At 38.1% G+C, this 21,816-nt stretch overlaps 2 protein-coding genes across 2 annotated transcripts; one reads left to right on the forward strand and one right to left on the reverse strand.

Moving 5' to 3' along the window:
- Positions 1–11,000: 11,000 nt before the first annotated feature.
- LOC122074251 (F-box/kelch-repeat protein At1g57790-like) lies at positions 11,001–12,646 on the forward strand. Its single transcript, XM_042639096.1, has one exon. The coding sequence runs from the start codon at positions 11,001–11,003 to the stop codon at positions 12,021–12,023; it is 1,023 nt and encodes a 340-aa protein (XP_042495030.1). The 3' UTR covers positions 12,024–12,646.
- A 1,027-nt stretch (positions 12,647–13,673) lies between these two features.
- LOC122074125 (ATP synthase subunit beta, mitochondrial-like) lies at positions 13,674–19,786 on the reverse strand. Its single transcript, XM_042638986.1, has 9 exons — positions 19,246–19,786; positions 17,707–17,782; positions 17,507–17,595; positions 17,205–17,322; positions 17,011–17,114; positions 16,751–16,909; positions 16,377–16,601; positions 15,963–16,274; positions 13,674–14,066 (listed from the first exon to the last, which is right to left on the reverse strand). Exons 1-9 carry the CDS (start codon positions 19,729–19,731, stop codon positions 13,953–13,955), a joined length of 1,683 nt encoding a protein of 560 aa, XP_042494920.1. The 5' UTR covers positions 19,732–19,786; the 3' UTR covers positions 13,674–13,952.
- Between the last annotated feature and the right edge of the window lie 2,030 nt (positions 19,787–21,816).

Below are 21,816 nucleotides of genomic sequence, written 5' to 3' on the forward strand. Positions count from 1 at the left end.
CTCCGTTAGATGTTCCCCGCACCTCACAATTTCACTCGTCTCTTATTTACATGTAAGTTTTAACCTAAAGAGAATAAGCGAAATGACATAATAAAGCATTGAAAAATTAAGACTATCCTTAAAATATTATGTCGGGAAGAGAGAGAGGGTACGCCATCACAAAGTATGGTATATACTTAAATCTGAGTCTAGAGTTCTATAGTCCTATAGTAGGGGTGTCAATCCCAAGCCTGCACCAGTTGGACCGGCTGAACCTGACCATTTAAAGACCGACCCGACTTGCACCGATTATTAAATATGTCAGGCCTAAGCTCGGCCTGTTTATAAACAAGTAGTAAACGGGGCAAGGGATAAGCTCAATGAACCTTCCGACCGGCCCGACCCTTTTACAAGCTTGACTCGGATCGACACGTTTAGCCCAACGATTTATATGTATATTTTGATTTTTTTGGGGATAGAATAGGATATATATATATTGATATTTTGATCAATTATTGAATGCAATTAAGTGTAATATCTTTTTAAAATTGTTGATGATTTAACAAAATAGATTAAAATATCTTAAATCTAAGAAAGGTAAAGACCGTTCAAGGCTTTATTGGTATATTACCTCATTTAAGACTCGATTATAGCCTATTAGGAGAAGTCCGATTAAAACCTTAAACCCAACCGAGCCTGACTCATTCCTTAAATAAGCAGGTCACAATCCGAGGACATATTCCCGCCAGGCTTGGCCCAACCAATTGACACCCCTACCCTATAGGTTGAAGTGCTACCATTTTTTTTTTTTTTTTGTCACTTGTATAGGAAAACATTTTTCACTTAAATAGTAATAAGTTGGGTTCTAGGGAACCCCAAAACATGGATTGCATGATTCACAATCACAGTTCTAAGTATTGGTGTTGAATTTGTCATATCGATCATATTGTATTATTGATATTGAGGATCAGCAGGTATCAATATCAGAATAAGGGTAAAAAATCGCAAACAAAATCTTTTATTTTTCTTTTTTTGTTAATGAAAAATAGAGGTAAAATTGACTTATCCAAATCAATCTGCTACCCGAGAACTAAATGGTTGCTCATGATGTAGTAGAGCATGACAAAAAAAGCTAGTCCAATACAAAGTTGGTCTTATGATGAAGGCGTTGGAATGAGTGTTCCTGTTGGAGAACCTGGATAGATAGAAGAAATAATTTTTTCTTTTTAGTAGAAAGGATGACTATTCATTCATTCGGGTTGAAATAGGTGTGGAAATGGCTGATTCACATTGGAATCGGCAATGTGACTAATTTACACTAATTCCCTTCTATTAATGACCAATTTTGACCCATTTTTACTGACTGGATCGAAACAGTAAAAATGTCCATTTTCCCAATATCATAATCTATATATATATATATATATATTATTTTTTTTGGGGGCGGGGGGTGGGGTGAGGGGGGTGGACAATGTTCCCTCGTCGCATGGTCCTTATGTATAGATACAGAGGGGAGGGCAAAATGATGGAGACGACTTTATTAAATACAAAATATCTACCCCTATTAATGCCCCGTTATATTTCTTTTCCCCTGTTTTGTGTGACAATGACTTGCTCTCATATTTTTGCACTTGCATGCCCCTTTGTAACAGGGGTCAACTAAGCCAAAAATGATACACTTAAAAGGTGTTGATTTCAAGGATAAGGCTATGATGGGCCGAGTGAAGGTTGTTAATATGGACACTCAGGGAAACAAGAGTGATGAAGAAAAAAGTTTTGATTCGGAGAAGTCTATTGATCCTTCTAAGGAAATTCCGCTTGCTCAAGTACAAGCCATGATTAGAGGCAAAAAGACTTCTACCCCATCACCTAGTTGTGGCTAGTGAAGGTAATCATACTAACAAAGCCTAACAAAGCCTAACCAAAAGCAGTACTTTCCTTGGTTCACATATTACTAATTAAGGCAATTAGTCCAAATTTGGTTACATTTAGATACAACAAATCCAACAAAGATCGATTAAGAATCTTCCAATTTAAAAAAGGAGATCAAGGAAAAAGAATCACAAAAGGGCAGCGTAACCCCTGTGCCAAGACACAAGGGAGGGCAAACAACTGCTCTACCCCACTCAGAAGTAGAAATCCCATTGATCCCTACATTGGTACAGAAGCTACACTGTCTTTTACAGAACCCTCACCCAATTAAAATTTAGTGAATCTAACTTAGATTGACTATAGATTGCATAAACTAACTAGGACTCAGAAATCAGAATAGGACAATTTCCTCCTTTACAAAGCTTTCAAGTCAAACACACATGTATATATATCAAAGACACCCAAAAATAGAAGTGGGATTACATTCTTCTTTCTAATAAGGAGGTTCAATCCAAAAAAACTTCTTGGGAGACACCTTGACAGGGAGATCACCATAAGTACTAGAACATTGGTAACATTTTGAAGCTTTGAAAGAGTAGAACTTTGGGGGTTCATTGGGCAGACAGTAATAAATTCTATTCATCAACTTTTCAGTTCTCTTGTTCTTAGAAACCACAACCGATGTACTATGTAATGAGCTAACAAACAATGATTTATCTTTTAAACTTTCAAGTTTAACCCACTTCATCTTGGATCTATCTAGCTTGTGAACCAAAGCCCAATGATCTGAATTGCTCAAATGAACAAGTAAGAGCTTCTCATTTTCATCTCCAACCATAAAACTATTAAAACCAAATCTTGGGGGATTCACAATCCATATAGGCCTAAGTTCAGAAAGAATACTCCAAGACTGTTGAGAGACATCGAAAGCCCCTAATTTTCCATGAATTGTTGAGCAATAGAAAATTCCCTTCGAGTAGACTACATCATCCATTGGTGAAAACCCATCGGATGAGAAGTTGCTTGAGCTCCAAGCCTTATCTCCTTGGCGACATATACTGATAGTCACTCTACCAGTATAGGTGTGGTGGAAAACAAAGAATATACAATCAGGAGAATTGGGCACTGAGGAAAAGTTTGCAATGTGGAAGCAACAAGAATCCAAGTCAGGCAAGTCAATCCTCTCATTGATAAAGGGAGAGTATAGAAAGAAGGAACGTCGAAAGCAGAAAATAGTAGGGCGAGATAGTAACAACCAACCAAACTTGGTACTACAAATTCGAGTATTTTTAGAATAATATGATCCAATACCTTCAAGTTTGATGGTGTGAGTTTTCTTGTGAATAGAAGAAGATGGGTCAATGAGGGTACATGATAAACTCCATGGCGGATAGCAGTTTATCATCATTAACCATGGTATTTGATTCATGGGGTGACGAAATTGATATCCATATCTGATCAATAGTTGGGTTGGGAGACGTTCGATGGCACTCCATCGCTTGCAGACTGCATGGAAACTTGTTATATCATCTAAATATAGACCTGCCATGATATATTCAAGAAGCTCAGTTGGAAGATCAGACCAAGGTTGCTTGTTTTTGTTCTTTTTGTGTCTGATACACATGAATGCTAAGACCTTCTCCATTGACATATTATTTGTACTCTTTGGTTCCATCACCTTCAATTCTATAAAGTGAGAAAGAGAATTAGAAAACCAAACTTGAATCTCTTGACTTTCAACTTTCATGGAAAACTGCAAATTTAAGAGCACTAAACACTATGTGAGTGGCTCCAAGAAAATAAGAGTTGAACTAAGAACTAGACACTTCGATTCTCGAAGGTCCCTTACCAACTCGACTACCCCTTAAGGTTGGAAAGAATGAAAGGGATTAATGAATTTGATCAAAAGAAATCTTACCTTTCTCTGGAAATCCTGAGAGACACTTCTTCATCTCGTTGCTAACTGCAACTTCTTCGAATCTTGGATGTTTCATGAGGGATGGTTCTACGCGAGGGAGGAGTAAGGACTAAGGACTTGTTGGTGACTACTTGGGGAAGAGATCTATTTCCTTTACTTTTTGGGAACTTCTTTATATATATTTTTGGATTTCCTTTGTCAGCACTTACTATAACGTGTTTTTAGTTTAAATAAGAGGGGCACATGAGGTAATTTGGAAGTAACACCTTAGATTTAAATAAATAAATAAATAATAAAAATCCTCCTTCCCTGATAAAGAAAATAAAAAAGGAAAAAAATATAATAGAATCTTTCTAAAGATTGCCCTTGATTAGTTTTCCTTTCTATCATTACCAATAGTTTTTTTTGGAGTGGAAGGAGTAGTAGGAACTCTATGGGTTACCGTACCCTAGAAATTACAATAGAATCTTCCTAAAGATTGGATCTATTGTCTTAAACTAAAGTTAGCAATTTCTTTAAATTAATTTTATGGGGACAGAATGGGCAGATTATAACGAAGTTTGAAAACAGGGTATGGTGTTACGATTTACGAATAGTGAAGAAAAAATTAGGTTCTAATGATTAAAATTAAAGAGAGAGTAGAAACTGAGATGCAAAGAATGGTAGTGAAGAGATCCTAAGCACCAAATCTGATGGGCAAGGCAATTGGTTGTGATGGTGTTCAAGGAGCGAAACAAATAGAAAGGAGTTTGCAACAATAGCTTCTAGCCTTCTACCATCATCATAAGCATAAAAGAAGATTAGAGTGGCAATACTGAAAATCTTGCCGGGTCCTCCTAGTTGTGGGATCATTCTCTAGTCCTTGGGCTCTATAGAGAAGAATCCTATCCATCCAAGCCCCGTCATAAATTAGATAACTTCTAATTGTAGAGATGATTGTTTTAACATTGCAACTGATGAGAATCTTAATTTATGCATTTTTTTAGTAAAAATTTAATAAATACATATTTTAGAATAGATGCCATTGATATATGTACGTAGATGCAATCATGCACCCATCAAAGATCCAACCAATTAATTGGCAAAATCAGGTGTAAAATGAGTAGCTTCTTACTGCTTTTTTTCAAAAAAATTATTGTTAGTCCCCACATCGATGCTGAGTGGGAGCATATCTTTCCTTATTTACCTATGAATACCTTCTCTTATCATATCAATCTTTTAAGCTTGGAATTTACATTTATCATGTCAAGAAATGGGGAGAGAAAATCTCAATAACTACCCCAATCGATATGTGGTAGCATTCACAAAGCTTTCAACACAACACAACATGCATGAGTGAGAAAAAAATCTTGTCCTTCAGTTTTCTTATTCACAAATAAAAGTAATACATCAATGGCACAAAAAATTAACAAGAGAAATTATACAATGACACCAAAAGTTAATAAAAGAAATTAAATTCTTACTTCTTTCTAACAAGGAGGTTCAATCCAAAAAAACTTCTTGGGAGACTCCTTGGCAGGGAGATCACCATAAGTACTAGAAACTTGATAGCTTTTTGCAGCTTTGAAGGAGTAGAACTTTGGGGCTTTATAGGGTGGACAGTAATAAATCCTATTCATCATCCTTTTAGTTCTCTTGTTCTTAGAAACCACAACAGATGTGCTAAGGCTGGTAAAGAATGATTTATCTATAAAGTTTTCAACTCTAACCCACATCAGATTAGATCTATCTAGCTTATGAACCAAAACGACTGTAAGAGTTCCTCATCTTCATCTTCCACCATAAAACTACTATAAGGACAGCATGGACCATAAAATAGTGGCCCACATTCAGAAAGAACACTCCATAACTGTTGAGAGACATTGAAAACCGCTAATCCACCACGAATTGTTGAGCAATAGAACATCCCTTTCGAGTAGACTACATCCTTAATCGGCCAAAACCAACCAAAGAAGCTACATGATTTCCAAGCCTTTCTCCTTGGCGACATATACTGATAGTCACTCTATCTCTGGTGTGGCGCAAAGCAAAGAATATACAAGCAGGAGAAGCGGGCAGTGAGGAAAAGGTTGCAACTAGGGGTGCAACAGGGTGGGTTGGGCTGGGTTTCTTAAAACCCTAGCCCAACCCTGGGTCCTCTTAATTGGGCTCAAACCCGCCCTGACCCTGACTTAGGGCGCAAAACTTTAACCTTGGTCGTACCCTTCAGGGTTTAGCCCAACCCTTACCCGCCCTGATTGGCCTTGATTTTTCAGGGTCGGGCCAGGATGACCCTGATCCTGACTCTAATTGACCCTGACCTTGATTTGCCATCAAGGGCTGGGTATACCCTGACCCTAATCTTGACCCTATAAAATATGAAATAACTTAAAAATAAAAAATATTTATAATAAAGAGGAGATGAAAAATACAAAGTTATAAATTTCTTGGTAAAAAAAGCAAGAGAGATGGATGAGAAGATATATTAGCAGTTTTGAGGTGTCAATGACTCAATGTCAAACAAAAATTAAGTTAAATTCAGGGTTAACATCAGGATCAACATCAAGGACAAAAATCAGGGCCAAGCCAGACCAAAAGTCAGAGTAAAAAAATTAGGGTCGGGTTCAGAGTGGGCTGGGTGGACCAATGACATCAACCCTTACTCGCCCTGACATGGGCAGAAATTTCAGGGTCAGGCCAGCCCTCAGGACCAAAATTTTTGGGTCGATACTTGTTCGGGATCAGGGCAGGCCAAGAGTGGGTTTAGGCCGTCAAGGCCAAACTTGCACCCTAGTTACATCAAATGCAGAGTCCAAGTCAGGCAAGTCGATCCTCTGAGAGTATAAAAATAAGGAACTTCGAAAGCTATGACCATCAGAATGAGAGTGAGTAACAACCAACCCGACTTTGTACTACAAACTTGAGTTTAATCATTAGGTCTTATGCCTTCAATTTTAATGGTATGAGTTTTCTTGTAATTAGAAGATGGGTCGATGAGTGTAAATGAAGAAGTCAAATGGGTTGAGTTTGACATCATTAGCCATGGAATTTGACTCTTGGGGCTACTACATCTATATCTATATCTGATTAGTAGTTGATTCGGGAGATGCTCCATGGAACTCCAATTCTTGCAAACTGCATGGAAACGTGTTACATCACTTAAATATAGGTCAGCCATGATATATTCAAGAATCTCAGTTGGCAGATCAGACCAAGGTTGTTCTTTCTTGCTATTTTTCTCCTTCTTGTTCTTTCTGTGGTGTTTGGTCTCCACAGATTTTTTTCTTCCTTGGTGCTATCACCTTCAATTCTATACATATAACATAAGAAAGAGAATTAGAAAACCAAAATTGAATCCCCTAATTAGTATTGAAAAGAATGAAAGCGAGGCCATCACACCTGTTCTAATTCCATGTTAAAACTTTCATCTTAAAACCAATTGATGTGTCTTACTTACCTCTCTGCAGCCCAGACCTGAGACTCATTTGTTTTGTTGACAGCTGCAACTTCAAATCTCTGCGAGTTGGGAGGGGAGAAGAGGGCAGGGGGGGAACGGACTATCTGATCAGATTTTTCAAACTTGGGTCTTAAATCAAAGGATGAAGTTTCTTCTCTAATAGGCCACTCACTGCAGACAACAACCCTGGACTAAAACAGAAACCAATCCCAACTGGTAGTTCGATGCACTCTTGGGAAGAAGATGAAAGACGGGAGGAGAGAAAACCCATGTCAGTACCTATCTAGGACTCTATATGGAGAGGTGTGAGCCTAGTTGGACTATAATCCTTGAAACACGTTTCCTCCTCTAATAATCCTACGCGAGGGAATAGTAAGAAGATATTTCAAGAATAGAGAGAGAGAGAGAGAGAGAGAGAGAGAGAGAGAGAGAGAGAGAGTTTCTCGAGAGTTTATTTCCTAACAAACACGGACTCTGAAGTCTGAACAGGACTCCATTTCCTCAAGTTAGACATCCAAATTTTGCCACCTTCAATTCTGATCACTCAAAAAATAAATAAATAAAAATAAAAAAATGTTAATCATACCCAATACTAATTCAATGCTTACTCTAAAAGGCAGCATGGCGGGTGCACTAACTAACATAACGACTAATAAAAGCACACGTAGAAATATTACCCGTGATAATATTTTTATTTTTCATAGGAGCGAGCTAATCATTTCACCATTTTCTGTGTCTAGATGTAAAGGCCACACTGCCTTATGGGTTTCTTTTTTTTCAAAGATAAATAATAGAAATGAGAAATCAATTTGAGTCTATTAACTCCCAGCCTAGACCTAATGTATTTATTATAAAAAGAGATTCTATTTTATTTTATTTATTATTTATTTTGTGGGGAGGGAGTGGAATTCAAGTTTTTGAAGCTAAACAAAGAAGGTGATAAAAAAAAAAAAGATTTGTCTTTTAAAACAAAAAGAAGGAAATTTCGATTTATTTTCTGTTATAATAATAAAAAAAAAAAAAAAAAAAAAAAAAAAAAAAAAAAAAGAGGGTACCGCTTAAAGAGAATGCGGCAGAGAAGGTAAAACTATGAGGGTTTACAGATTACAACTAATTAAAAAAAAATTAAAAAACCAGTGAAAAACAAAATATTGTATAGACATGAAAGAGATTGATACAGTTTCATTAAATATTAAACTTGTATGTAAGGGTGTCAATTTCAAACCGAAACTAAATATTCAATTCGAAATCAAGTCGAATTAATCGGAGCAAAACAAACCGAATTAATTCGGTTTAAATTCGGTTTGAGTAAGTGAGTATGCAATTTAGTTTGGTTCCGTTTTGGTGTAGGGTGTAAGAGCCGTCGGTTCAAACCAAAACCGAACCGAATTTCTCTTAAAACAAAAAAAAAAATTTGAAAAAAACCTAATATCATTAAGAGAGATTTTTTAGGTGCTAAGTGTTTTTTACAATTTATCATCACATATTTACACGCTAAGACGATTTTGAAGTTAACAATGGCCATAAGGCCCATAATTTGAGTCCATTATGACATTTGGTTCATCACAATCATGGTCCAAAAGGGGAATCGTTTTTATAATTGAATTAAAACAAAGGTACAAAACTGAATTAAAGTTGCATATCAGAACCGAATTGGAATCAAAATTGAACTGAACCGAATTGATTCAACTTGAGTATCTAAATATGGAACCAAATCGGTTCTCAATTTGGTTCTGATCCACCGTATCATCATTTGAAACCAAATAACCGAAACCAAGCCGATTGGCACCCTTACTTGTATGGATGCTAATATGTTTTTTTTTTTTTTTATGGTGGTTACAGTGTTATGGGCTCAGTGCGTGTGGACCATAGTTATCAATTCGGCAGAATAATTCGCGAATTATTCGGCCGAATCAAATTTTTCCGAATTTTATCAAAAATTCTGACCGAATCCGAATTAAAAATAAAATTCTTTAAAATTCGCGACTTTTTCCAAAATGAATATAAATCGCGAATAATTCGGACCGAATCCGAATTAAACCGAATTATTCGGTCCATTTAAACATTATTTTTTAAAAAAAAACCAAAAATAAAAATAAAAAAATAGAAAAACAAATTTTTTTAAAAAAAAAAAACCCCAATAAGATTTTTTGACCGCTTTTTTGACCGAATCCTTAAATTAATCGTCCGAATTATTCCGAATAATTCTCCGTCCGAATAATTCCCGAATCCAAATTTGCTAACTATGGTGTGGACTAAGGAAAAAATCAATAATTATTCTTGAGTTTTTATACTACGACATTCGCCATGCCCTTACCAAGAATGAGAGGATTGGCCCCGACTAGTTATATACTAATTTCTTTCTCGCAAAGATTGAACTTGTCAATCAACCTAGATCTCAAAAAAGGCAAGAAATCTCCACGTGAGATGAAGGGAAATCTTAAGCTGGCCAACAAGCAAACGTGGTCATAGATTAATTAGGGTGTGGAAGCGAGCCTTTGGCTCGCCTTGTCCTGGCACAAAGTGGGAACTATAAATCTAATATATGGAATAGCTGTTAAGTGTTCAATTAGGTTAGGATATTAAATAGTTAAAAAATTTCTCTTAATTTATTTATTTTATGGAAAGAAAAACGCTACTTAATCATGTGGTCGATACACCAATGGGGGATCAATAAGGGGCACACAAGAGTATCAACAGGGTGGATTTTTTTTTTTTTGTATTTTATAGGGGGTTATCCTTTTGCCCCTTGTCTCTAGGTGTTGGGTAAGGGTGTTTATTTTGATTTTCATACCGTTACCACAACCTTACTGAAGGAGATTCGGTATTTTTATAATTTACAAGGCAAAGCTATTATTTTGCCCCATGTGTTGAGTCGCAGGGTTAGAATGTCAATTGGTACCAATACCAAAACCATATCGATGGAGATTTGGTAAAGTTTTGATTGATATGACGAAATAGTATCTTCCTCAGTTTGGTACTATGTTGATTTTCATTTTTATTTTTTGCTAATGAGGAACCTTTTGAATCTACCCAATTTTACGGTTCAGGTCCAAGGGTAAACCTATACTGTATTGATATTTATGACAAACCATACGTTATGTATTGAATTGTACCAAAGTATCAAAATCGTATAGAATATCATATCGAAATACAAATTACCAATTCTATATACCTAAAAATCTAAAAAATGACCAAAAAAAAAATTGTATTGAAACCGTTTTCATAACAACTACAGTATCGGTATTAGGGGTTTTCGACGATACAATGTATTGAAACCGATACGATACAATAAGCCCAGGCAGCGTTATTTTCCCCCTCATCTTATTGAGTGAGTCAAAGTCAATTAAGAGTCTTTTATAAGTCAAATTAAAGATTTTAAAATATCCTGTTTCCTAATTGGTTCAGTTTCCGGTTCACCTCTTGCATTAAAATATCGAACCCTAAGTAGACAGTCCGAGACGTATCAGGAGTACAGAGTCCTAATCCCAAGTTTCGTTAGATAAGGAAACTAAAACAGAGATCACAGTCCTTCTCTAACTAGAACTAGAGTTGCTTATAATCTCTATCATTCCACGACTTTCTCTATTTTTTCTAAACCCAATTTGATCGTTTTCTCATTTTCAAGTTTGATCATTATCTTTTGTTCTTCAAGTTCTGGTGGCGATGGCGACAAGGAAAAGAAAGGTCAGTCTCAAGGGATTGAAAAAGGAAAACAATGAGAGAAATAGAAAGAAAGAAAAGAAAGAGCTGCGTAATTGGTGTGATCTTCCAACTGAGCTTCTTGAATCTATCATGGCTGATCTATGTTTAGCTGATATTAAAAGTTTCCATTTAGTTTGCAAGCGATGGAGATCCATAGAATTTTCTGGTAATCGATGTCGGCACATGAATCAAATACCATGGCTGATGATCTCAAACTGCCATCGTAGATTAACTTCATCGTGTACACTCATCGACCCATCTTCGAAGAAAATTCACTCCATTGAAATCAAAGGCATTAATAGATTTCATGATAATATTGAACTCTGTACTACCAAGTTCGGTTGGTTGTTACTATCTCAACTTCGTATCGCTCTCTTGGATGTTCTCTTGGATAATGTTAACTTTTACACTGCCTTCTTTCTCTACTCTCCCTTTATTGGTCATAGGATCGACTTGCCCAACTTGAATTCTACCTTCAATGTCGCAACTTTTTCCTCAGCGCCCACTTCCCCTGATTGTGTATTCTTTGTTTTCACGGACAAACTGACTATCAGTATATGTCGCCAAGGAGACAAGGCTTGGACCTCAATAAGTTTATCCGTTGGATTTTCACCGATTAAGGATGTAGTCTACTCCAAGGGGATGTTCTATTGCTCGACAATTCGCGGTGGATTAGGGGTTTTCGACGTCTCTCAACTATCATGGAGTGTTCTTCCTGAACCTAACGCAATAATGGATGTTCCAAGCTTCGATTATAGTAGTTATATGGTAGGAGATGAGGAGGAGGATCAGCTCTTACTTGTTCTTGTGAGCAATTCACGTCGTTGGGTTTTGGTTCATAAGCTAGATAGATCAGAAATGAAGTGGGTCAAAGTTGAAGAGTTAAGAGATAAGTCATTGTTTGTTAGCTCTGGTAGCACATCGATTTTTGTTAGCTTTAAGAACAAGAGAACTGAAAAGGTGATGAATAGAATTTATTATTGTATGCCCTCTGAGTCCCCTAAGTTCTACTCTTTCAAAGCTTCGAAATCCTTTAAAGCTTCTGGGATTTATGGTGATCTCACAGCCAATGAGTCTCCCAATAAGTTTTTTTGGATTGAACCTCCTTATTAATAATGTAATTTCTTTCGTTAATTTTGGATGTCATTGATGTATTAATTAGTACCAGATTTTAGTTTACTCTCAGTGTCTCACTCATGCATGTTGTGCGTGTTGTCTTGAAAGCTTAATTAGTGAATTGTGACCAGAAAGAAAGCTTTGTGAATGTTACCATATATCCAATATATCGATCTTGTATCATGATGAAATCTTCACAGCTATTAATTTTTACTTTATTTTTCTTTTCTTTTATTTATTTCATTGGGTAGATGCAATGTCTGAGAAGTAAGTCCAGATCCTCTCCCCACAGGAGTAAGACTCTCCTTTACCTCTTTAACGGCCACGTATTCAAGCCAAAGTCTTCAAAGCTAAGCTTTTTTTTTTTTTTTCGTCTTCTCCTTCTTCTTCGCATAGCCATTGCACTAATATGAGGCGTACAACCATCCAATCAGAGGGCAAGGTGATCTTTTCACCACCCCTTATATATGGGCATAGGGCAAGGCAACTTAGTATTGATTTTTCTTCCTTCAAAAAGAGTGGGGTGTCGCCCTTTCTTTATCATATGGGATTATTGATGTTAATACACAAAACCTGGGAACATGGTGACACAATATTCCAATATGAGAGCAGACATGTTGATACAACAATAGATATGAACCACAAATGATCCAGACGATCTTCATATTTAGAGTCTGGTTCAGATTGTGGGAGAGGGGTGGCGTGGGAGGAAGAGAAGAAGTAGAAGAAGGTGGTGATGAAAAAAAAAATCACCTATTGTTTGTATCTCTTCTAAGTTCGCTTATTAAAGACAAGCTTAACCCAGTGGGCTGGGGTACCTAACATTTACCCTGGTCACAGCAGTTCAAAAAGGGGTCATGTACATTCAATGTGGGTCCATAGAGGGGGTGGTTTCACCCCACTCTCTTGAATGCCTTTAGATGTACTTTGGGGGTTGGAGGGCCGGGGGGGGGGGGGGGGGGGGGGGGGGGAAGGTCCATTCTATAGGTTAAGAGAGCCTATTCTGTCAGGGAAATTTTGCAACTTCGAGAAAGAGTTAAATTAATCCAAGTATCAAATGGGAAGTGTGATACTGTTCAACCAATCAGGTAGGAGCTTGATATCCTTCGTTACTCGTCTTGCCTAGTCTATGAGAGCTTTTAGATGGCAACAAAGGACTCGATACATATTTGGGATCAAATTAACAATTACTGATCAATCAACAACTCTCCCAAGTCCCAATGGTGTTTTGTTACTTTCCTGTGTTACTTCCCAATTGCTTTAAGTTGAATCACAACACTAGTCGGGTATTACATAAGACCTCTAAAGCTCAAAACAGAGCCCTACAACCCATGATAGACCCTCCATAAACTCTCTTTTAACTTCAACGGTAGCTTAAATCTTCAACTGTGGCTATAATTCTCTGGGGATTGACCATTACAAGCGCTAGCTCTTGATTGTACCACAGGTACCATCCACTCAGCATTTTACACGACAATCTCATGCTCATCGCAATGCACTATCACACCCATAGTGAATAAGCCAGACAAGTTCAAACACTTCTGCAAACAAATCATTCAACCTCATCAAATAGATACATCCATGGAATGTCTTCAAGAAGTTTTAAGAGAATAAAGCATTCAGTTTCCGACTCAAATGGCAACCTGATGGCAAAGAAAAAAAAATTAAAAGTGTCCTTGATTCTCTTTCATTTTAAACATTATTGAACCAAAAAAATAAAAAAGGTTGTGCCGGCAGAGCAGGCCCCTCTAGCTCGATTCCCTACCTATCACCACAAATCCGGCAAAAACAAAAAAAAAAAAAAAACAATAATACAGTTCATCTCAAAAAAATGTGCAACCCCTGATGCCGGCAAAAGCCACCATCAATCAAATTATTGATTTTCAAGGTGTGGGGGGAAGTAAAAAAAAGAGGCAAACTATGTCCTTAAGATGCCGACTCCTTTGCAATCTTCTCAGCCTTGGCGATGACCTCTTCAATTCCTCCAACCATGTAGAAGGATTGCTCAGAAAGGTCATCATATTTCCCATCCAATACACCCTGCCAGTATTCAGCACGTCACATATACGTTAGCGATTAGACAGAAGGATGTCATTCATCAACCAATGCTAAATAATGATAGCAATGAAACGTGAAACTTGAAAAATAAAAATGGAATCATAGCTAAACTCAACTAAAGTATGACAGCCAACCCCAAAGTGGCAGATTCATCTCATTCTCATTGTACAATGCAGAGTTCCAAATTTGAAAACACAACTGCACTCATTAAATCAATCCTAACTAACAAGAAGTTCTTCCAAGATTCACAAGGAAACATCTCATCCATCAGGTTTATCTACTTAGAAAATGTACTAACAACAACAAACTAAGAAAATGTACTAGGAAGAGAAGAATTCTTGGAGAGCCAATAAGCCTTTCTGATGCCTCCAAACAAGGATAAATAAGCCACCAAATTAAATTTTCAAGCACCTACTTATTTGACACACAAATAAACAAAACACATGGAACTCCCACAAGAAAAGAATATATAATAGTCAATAGCCCCTAATGCCTCAAAAAAGTGCAATAACTAGGCCACCAAACACATTTAAGCACAATATGAAAGAGCTAGATCACATGATAAATACCAAAATCATTCAGGCAACTGGGAACTAACGAAAGGAATAATGACAAAAGAAAGCAGTATACACTAATACATGAGAGGTTTAGTTCATGAAAACCCACTGGGAAAAAATGGAGGATGGGAACCTAAATCTGCCACATATCAGGTGGGTTGAAATTTTATGAACAGAAAGCCCAAGGTCCCCTACTCATATGTAAAGTTCTATCCCAATCAAATTAGATCAGATGGCAACACAAAGCATGGAAAAATCCAAGACTACTAAGAGGGTGCACATGACTAGGAGGGGGGGTACATGCAAAGGCATGCCATTAGATGTGGAGGTTGTTAGATTATATGAGAGCATGTATCAGTTGGAGGGCTATGGGTGACCATAGACCTCCATACCGTGGGATTAAATTTGATATATCTTTGTTTGTCATATTCGGGTTAGGATACTAGTTAGCTACGTTAGAGTTAGTTTTCTATTTTGATAATGCATTCTACTTTCCTATTTGGGATATGACCATGTATAGGTAGTCTATATATTGAATGAAAAGGGAAGTCCCAAATATACGGTTGTGACTCTCAAGTTAAACCAATCTCTTTGTCTCTTTTAGACAGTAAGTTAACACAAGACCAATTTACTCTTACCTAGATAGCCAATGGTTAAAGTTGTGCTCAAAAATGTGCTCAACCATCAATTGTCTGTGGGTTGCACACCATAAAACTTTTCATTTTATTATAATTCAATGCTAATGTTTTTAAGATGTGATATTTGACGCCTAGTACAGTTACTTTGATACTAAAAGTAAAGTAGTACCACACCACCAATGATGCTTCAAGTGTCAAATGAAGAACTAGAGTGGCAACATATTTTAGCATTACAAATTCACAGGTATTTCAATGTCAAATTTGATTCAAAACAATGTTTAAGTAACCAAGTTCAATTTTGTCCAAAACAAGACCTCCATTTATTTGTTAGATTCAATTACAATATCAATGTGCTGCTGTATTCAAGGTCTAAAACAAATATAAGTATCAAGTTTAGCATTCTTCCAAAGCTAACTACTACCAATAAAAAAAACAGCATGTGCTGGCGGCACCAGCACTAAAGTGCGACTCAGTATAAATTTGGTGTTCGAAAGTTGTTGACTGAACAGACATTAATGCGAACACCAGATTATGTATTCTGGCTCTCCGATTGGTTTCCATATATTATTCATATTTGTAAATAATATTTATATCGATGTAAAAGACATTGGATAAAAAAACCTGTGAATATAGTCAGTCATGACTGTGCATTGGGAAGCACTATTAATTACATATTTTCTTACCTGGAAGCTTGCAATGCTCTCCTTCAACTCTACATACTTCCCCGGGGCACCAGTGAAAACTTCTGCAACATGGAAAGGCTGACTCAGGAACCTCTGTATCTTGCGCGCACGAGCGACAGTCAACTTGTCGTCTTCACTGAGCTCATCCATTCCCAAAATGGCAATAATATCTTGAAGATTCTTGTAATTCTGCAAAACCTTCTGTACACCACGGGCAGTATTGTAATGCCCTTCTCCCAAAATATGAGGAGAAAGCATACGGGATGTAGAATCCAGGGGATCGACAGCAGGATAAATACCAAGCTCAGAGATCTGTAGGTAAAAGAACCATTTTAGAATTTTAACAGTTTAACCAACAGAGGAAATAATAAAAAAATTGTTATGGAAGAACTTCAGTTCAAAAAAGAGAAATACCTGTCGGGACAACACAGTTGTGGCATCCAGATGGGCAAAAGTGGTTGCAGGAGCTGGATCCGTCAAGTCATCAGCAGGCACATAAATAGCTTGGACTGATGTGATTGAACCTTTCTTAGTAGTAGTAATACGCTCTTGCAGGCCTCCAAGATCTGTAGCCAAAGTTGGTTGGTATCCGACAGCAGACGGGATACGTCCAAGCAAGGCAGACACCTCTGAGTTCGCCTGCAGCATAGAAGGTTTTTTATTCAGAAAAAGCGTTCAAAAAAAGGGATTGTCTACCAATTTCTTCTTCACATTTGGGTTCTGTTGTTTGGGTTGGGGGCGGAGGCAGGTGCATAGAGAAGAAGAGCTTTTAAGACAACTGAACTTACTTGAGTGAAACGGAAGATGTTGTCAATGAAGAGAAGCACATCTTGCCCCTCAGCATCGCGGAAGTGCTCAGCCACAGTGAGCCCAGTAAGCCCCACACGAGCACGTGCACCAGGGGGCTCATTCATTTGACCATACACAAGAGCACACTTGCTGTCACTCTGGTGAAAAAGAAACATTGAGGTTCAATCACAAGCAAATATGGAAAACTGTGAAACAAATACACGCATAGGCAAATAAATGCACTACAGAAAAAGTAGACCTGCTTTTCCCCTAGCTTGATAACACCGCTCTCAATCATTTCCCTGTAGAGATCATTACCCTCACGTGTACGCTCACCAACACCAGCAAAGACAGAGAAACCACCTGAATGAATAGTAAAGTACAACATTTAACACTAGAAGTACACCATAAATAACAATTAACATTTTCAGATACACTTCTATATAAACTAACCGTGAGCTTTGGCAACATTGTTAATCAGTTCCATGATAAGCACTGTCTTCCCTACACCAGCACCACCAAACAAACCAATCTTTCCTCCTCTCTGGTATGGTGCAAGGAGATCCACAACCTGTTGGTACACGAAATACAAATTGGACATTCACACAGTTCAGAAAAATAACAGCAAACACTTTCAGTACAGATGGTAATTAAGAAACAAAGAAGAACACAAGGGATGAAACAGCATGGAATGAACACACATACATTTAATAAATGGCAAGAAAAATAAAAATACTGGAAGAAATTGTACAAACCTTAATTCCAGTGACTAGGATCTGTTGCTCAGTTGCCTGTTCAACAAATGCTGGGGCTTCACGGTGGATGGGTAGGAAATGATCGGTTTCTATTAAAATGGAAGAAAAAAATGATGTCAAACAATAATATAAAAATAGAAAGAAAAGGCATAGAACACCCCTGAATGAACGATATATATGGAAAAGGATCGCATTCTTACTTATGTCACCCCTCTCATCAATAGGCTCTCCAATCACATTCATGATACGGCCAAGTGTAGCTCTACCAACAGGCACCTATAATATAATAAAAGAACCCAAATAAGCTAAGAACAACAATGGACCCATCTCAGTAGGAATTAAGAGCATAAATGATAAAAGAACCCAAATAAGCACATACTTATCAAATATTATAAGCTAAACCACAGGACCATAGGGTGAAAAGGATTTTCATTATTTGATTGTGAATAAGATGCAAACCATTTGAAATTGAAATGCTGCAGTAAATGCAAACAGAAAATATCCATGCAAATAGCCTAAAGATAAATGCAAAGATTATTGGATAATGAATTCAGGTCTAACCAGTAAAGCCATTTGATCCTCAATTCTAGACAATGTCAGTTCCTAATCAAGAATGGGAATGGGTGCTATCTTTATTCAGAATCTAATGTTTTATCCTCGAGTCCCCCCAACCTGTGCATCAGTACAGAACCATTGCTGGCTCAAAGAAATGGATAGCATTGTAAGAAAAAAAATTCAAGCAAACCATTTCTGAAAAATTGCCAGACACAAGGTAAAACCAGAGAGACTTGGTATCAATCATATATACAAATGTCATTCCACCATCCTAATTCCTTACCAAAATGTGCTAAAATTATGATTCTTCCTAAAAGGGCAAACCCAGTGCACGAGACTCCTGCAATTGCAAGGTCTGGGGAGGGTCATAATGTAAGCAGTTTTACCCCTGCTTTGCGGAGAGGCTGTTTCCTGACTCGTACCCACGACCACGAAGTCGCAAGAGCAACCTTCCCATTGTGCCTAGGTCTGCCCTCTCAAAATAATGATTCTTCCTAGCTATCAAAAAAAAAACCCTGAACCCAGGAGATGATCTGAGGAGTTACTTATTGAAATGATATATGAATTAGTAATGAAGCACATGGCAATAAATACCATAGAACCCCTGAAACTAAAACCAACGTACTACCACAGCTTTACTTCGAGGCCAAAAAATGACCAGCAAAACGAGATCAGGAGAATTAAACAGATGTCACCAAAAAAAAAGAAAAAAACACAACTCATTCCATCAGAAAAAACTCTCATGTGGACGGGGAAGGATACAATTAGAATCATAAAACAAGTCTTAGAACTATTCACCAGAAAGAAAAAGACAAATGTTCGACCTTCCTCAGTGACCAAGCAAGCACAGGCTGAAATCAATATAAAAAGCAGTAGATCTACTTCTGCAATAAGCTCAGTCAACGAGGTTCAAAATTCATAAGCTTTTTGATCGACAGCAATCAGAAGTTTTTGTCGAACACAATACCTATTATATCAACATCTACATTGTGCTTTCCAATCATAAATCAAAAGGATCGAGATTTAAATAATAATAATAATAATAATAATAATAATAATAATAATAATAATTCAGATAATCATAAAACGTACAAAAGCATTGAAATAAACATTTCTCAACTACCCCAAAAGCAGTCAGAAACAACATTTCAGCTGAAACATATTACAAAATGACAAAAACTCACAGTAATTGGAGAACCAGTGTTGAGCACCCTCTGACCACGAACAAGACCTTCAGTTCCGTCCATGGCAATGGTCCTCACCATGTTCTCACCCAAATGCTGAGCAACTTCAAGAACCAAACGGATCGAATTATCCATGACCTCAAGAGCAGTCAAGATCGGAGGTAAACCCTCATCAAATCGGACATCGACGACGGCACCGATGACCTGACAGACCTGACCGATCGCGCCGGCACCAGTGAACTCATCAGTGATCTTGCCGCTAGGGCTAGCCCCCTTCGTTGGAGGTGGAGAAGGCGATGATGGTGCTGCAGCTGCTGCAGAAGTGGCATAATCTACCGCGCGATTGAGGAGATAACCCTTGGGAGAAGCGCGAGTTGTAGGGGAAGGAGAAGGACTTCTAGGGCTGATGATCGATGATGATGGCTTCGATGCAGATCTTCGTACGGACGATCGGAAGAGAGATGATAAGACCTTGCGAGAAGCCATGGCTATGGCTAGGGTTTGTCTTCGCTTCTTCCTTGGGAGAGGAAATTGGGGAGCTCTACTCTGCTCCTTGTATAGACTGTACAGAGAGGATTGAGGGCTCATGCGAAATTACCACGTTACCCTTAAACGAAAGAATAAAATAAAATTACATGACTACCCCTAGCTTTTTTTTTTTGGACTTCATTCAATTAAAACATTAGGGAAATATAGGGTGCAGGGGTGTAAAAAAGCCCGATCAACCCGAATCAGCCCTGAGCCCGAATAGAGCTTGGACTGAGATTTTAGCCCATAGGGTGGGTTAGGGTTGAGATTTTTAGGCCCAAGGTAGAGTTGGGTTGGGCCTGGGTTGAGGTCTCAACCCAACCATGTGTATTAAGTATTCAATCATATAAATATTCTAATAATTATTAATGGGTACTTATAGAAAAAGGTCTTTCATTTTCCACAATCTATACATATACGAAAACTTTGGTCTTTGGCCTCTGCAATGCATCAAGATTAAGCAACCGCGTAACCGATAGTATTGGGTTGGATTGTATTGGGTTAAACTCGGTCCAATCAGGGCCCATCAGGGCTGGGCTGGGCTGGGTTGGGCTTGGGTTGAGTTAAGTAACCTTAGGTTTGGGCTGGGTTTTAACCTAGCCATTGACACCCCTAATAGGGTGGCTTGATTACAAAGTACCCAAAACCAACGAAAAGAAAGACGTGTTACACAATGTTTCAAAAACAATAAGGTTTAGAAACCAACGAATGGCATATGGTCATGTATTTGTCATAGACAAGACCGATCAAGGTAGGGAGTGGTCAAAGCCAAAAACCCTAAAAAGAAGTTAGGAACTCAGCCAATAAAACACAGGGATGCAAAGTTCTCCATGTGCTTGACAGAGAGGAGCGACACATCAACATCATAGAAGTAATGAACTTCATTTTGAACGACGCATGTCAGATAGGCTTCCTTGGTCGTCCATATCCATACCAAACAAATAGCTAACACAACAGTAGGAAGACAGGGAGTGTCACAATATGCATGCTGCCCAAAGTTTATAACAATCTTTTTTAGTTGCTTCGTCGCTGTGATCTAAATGGCCATATCGATATATGTCAGCACACATATGCGAACCATTGTAAAATAGGCCAACCAACTAAAAAGGCATGCTAGGTGAGATGGATACGGGTTTTCAAGAGCTCATATCACTAACATATGCTTGCAAATTTAAAATTAGCAGCAAAAAATTGTTGGCCATTGTGAGTCGCAGACAAGACTAAGCACCAAACACTAACACTCATAGGCAAATCCATGGTCCAAGCATTGATCTTCCCTACGGCATCTTGGCCCTATACCGTAGCTCTACTCCAGCGAATGCCTGGATCAATCCCCAATGGTAACGACAAGGGCATCGGAGGCACGAAAGAGATAAAGAACCCAGTAGAAGTGTATCCGAGTAGTTGTTGTAGTGGTACACCAAATCCAGGTTGTTGTAGTCTCCCATGTGGCTTAACATTGGGAGATCTCTCAAATGGTGCCGACAGAGCACTATCGTAAGGAGCGTACGCTTGTGCTATAGGTGGTGCACTGTAAAGGACTGAACCATAGGGCACTTGCGGTGGCAATCTATAGGATTGGGTTGGAGGTGCTCCGTAGCCGTAACCTTGATGCATAGGATGGATCTGTTGCAATAAATAGAGAGCCATGATGCGGTTGGGTGGTAACCATAGTGGGGAAGGAGAGTGATTAGGGGCATAGGGGTGGGGTAGTGGGGGAGAGCTGGAAGGTCCAAAGGGTGGGGGCGGAGCTATCGGGTAGGCGGAGAAGGAGTAGTGGGGTAGAATGATGGGCAAGTGTGCTCCAAACACGTCAACGTCATCATCGTTGGCATCATCATCGGCATTGTCATCTTCGCCATCAGTAACTGGACCATCGATCATGGCAGAGACCATCTTGGGAGAGAGGTGAACTTTGACGAAGGTGGGGTTTCATGCACAATGGCAGAGAGGAACACGCACAAAAGAGTAGAGATGTTCATATATTGTAAAAAAAAAAAAGTTAGTAGTTTTTTTCCTTCTTTTCTTTTGTGGGGGGGGGGG

This window comes from Macadamia integrifolia, chromosome 3 (assembly GCF_013358625.1).
Source record: "Macadamia integrifolia cultivar HAES 741 chromosome 3, SCU_Mint_v3, whole genome shotgun sequence".
Lineage (NCBI taxonomy): Eukaryota > Viridiplantae > Streptophyta > Magnoliopsida > Proteales > Proteaceae > Macadamia > Macadamia integrifolia.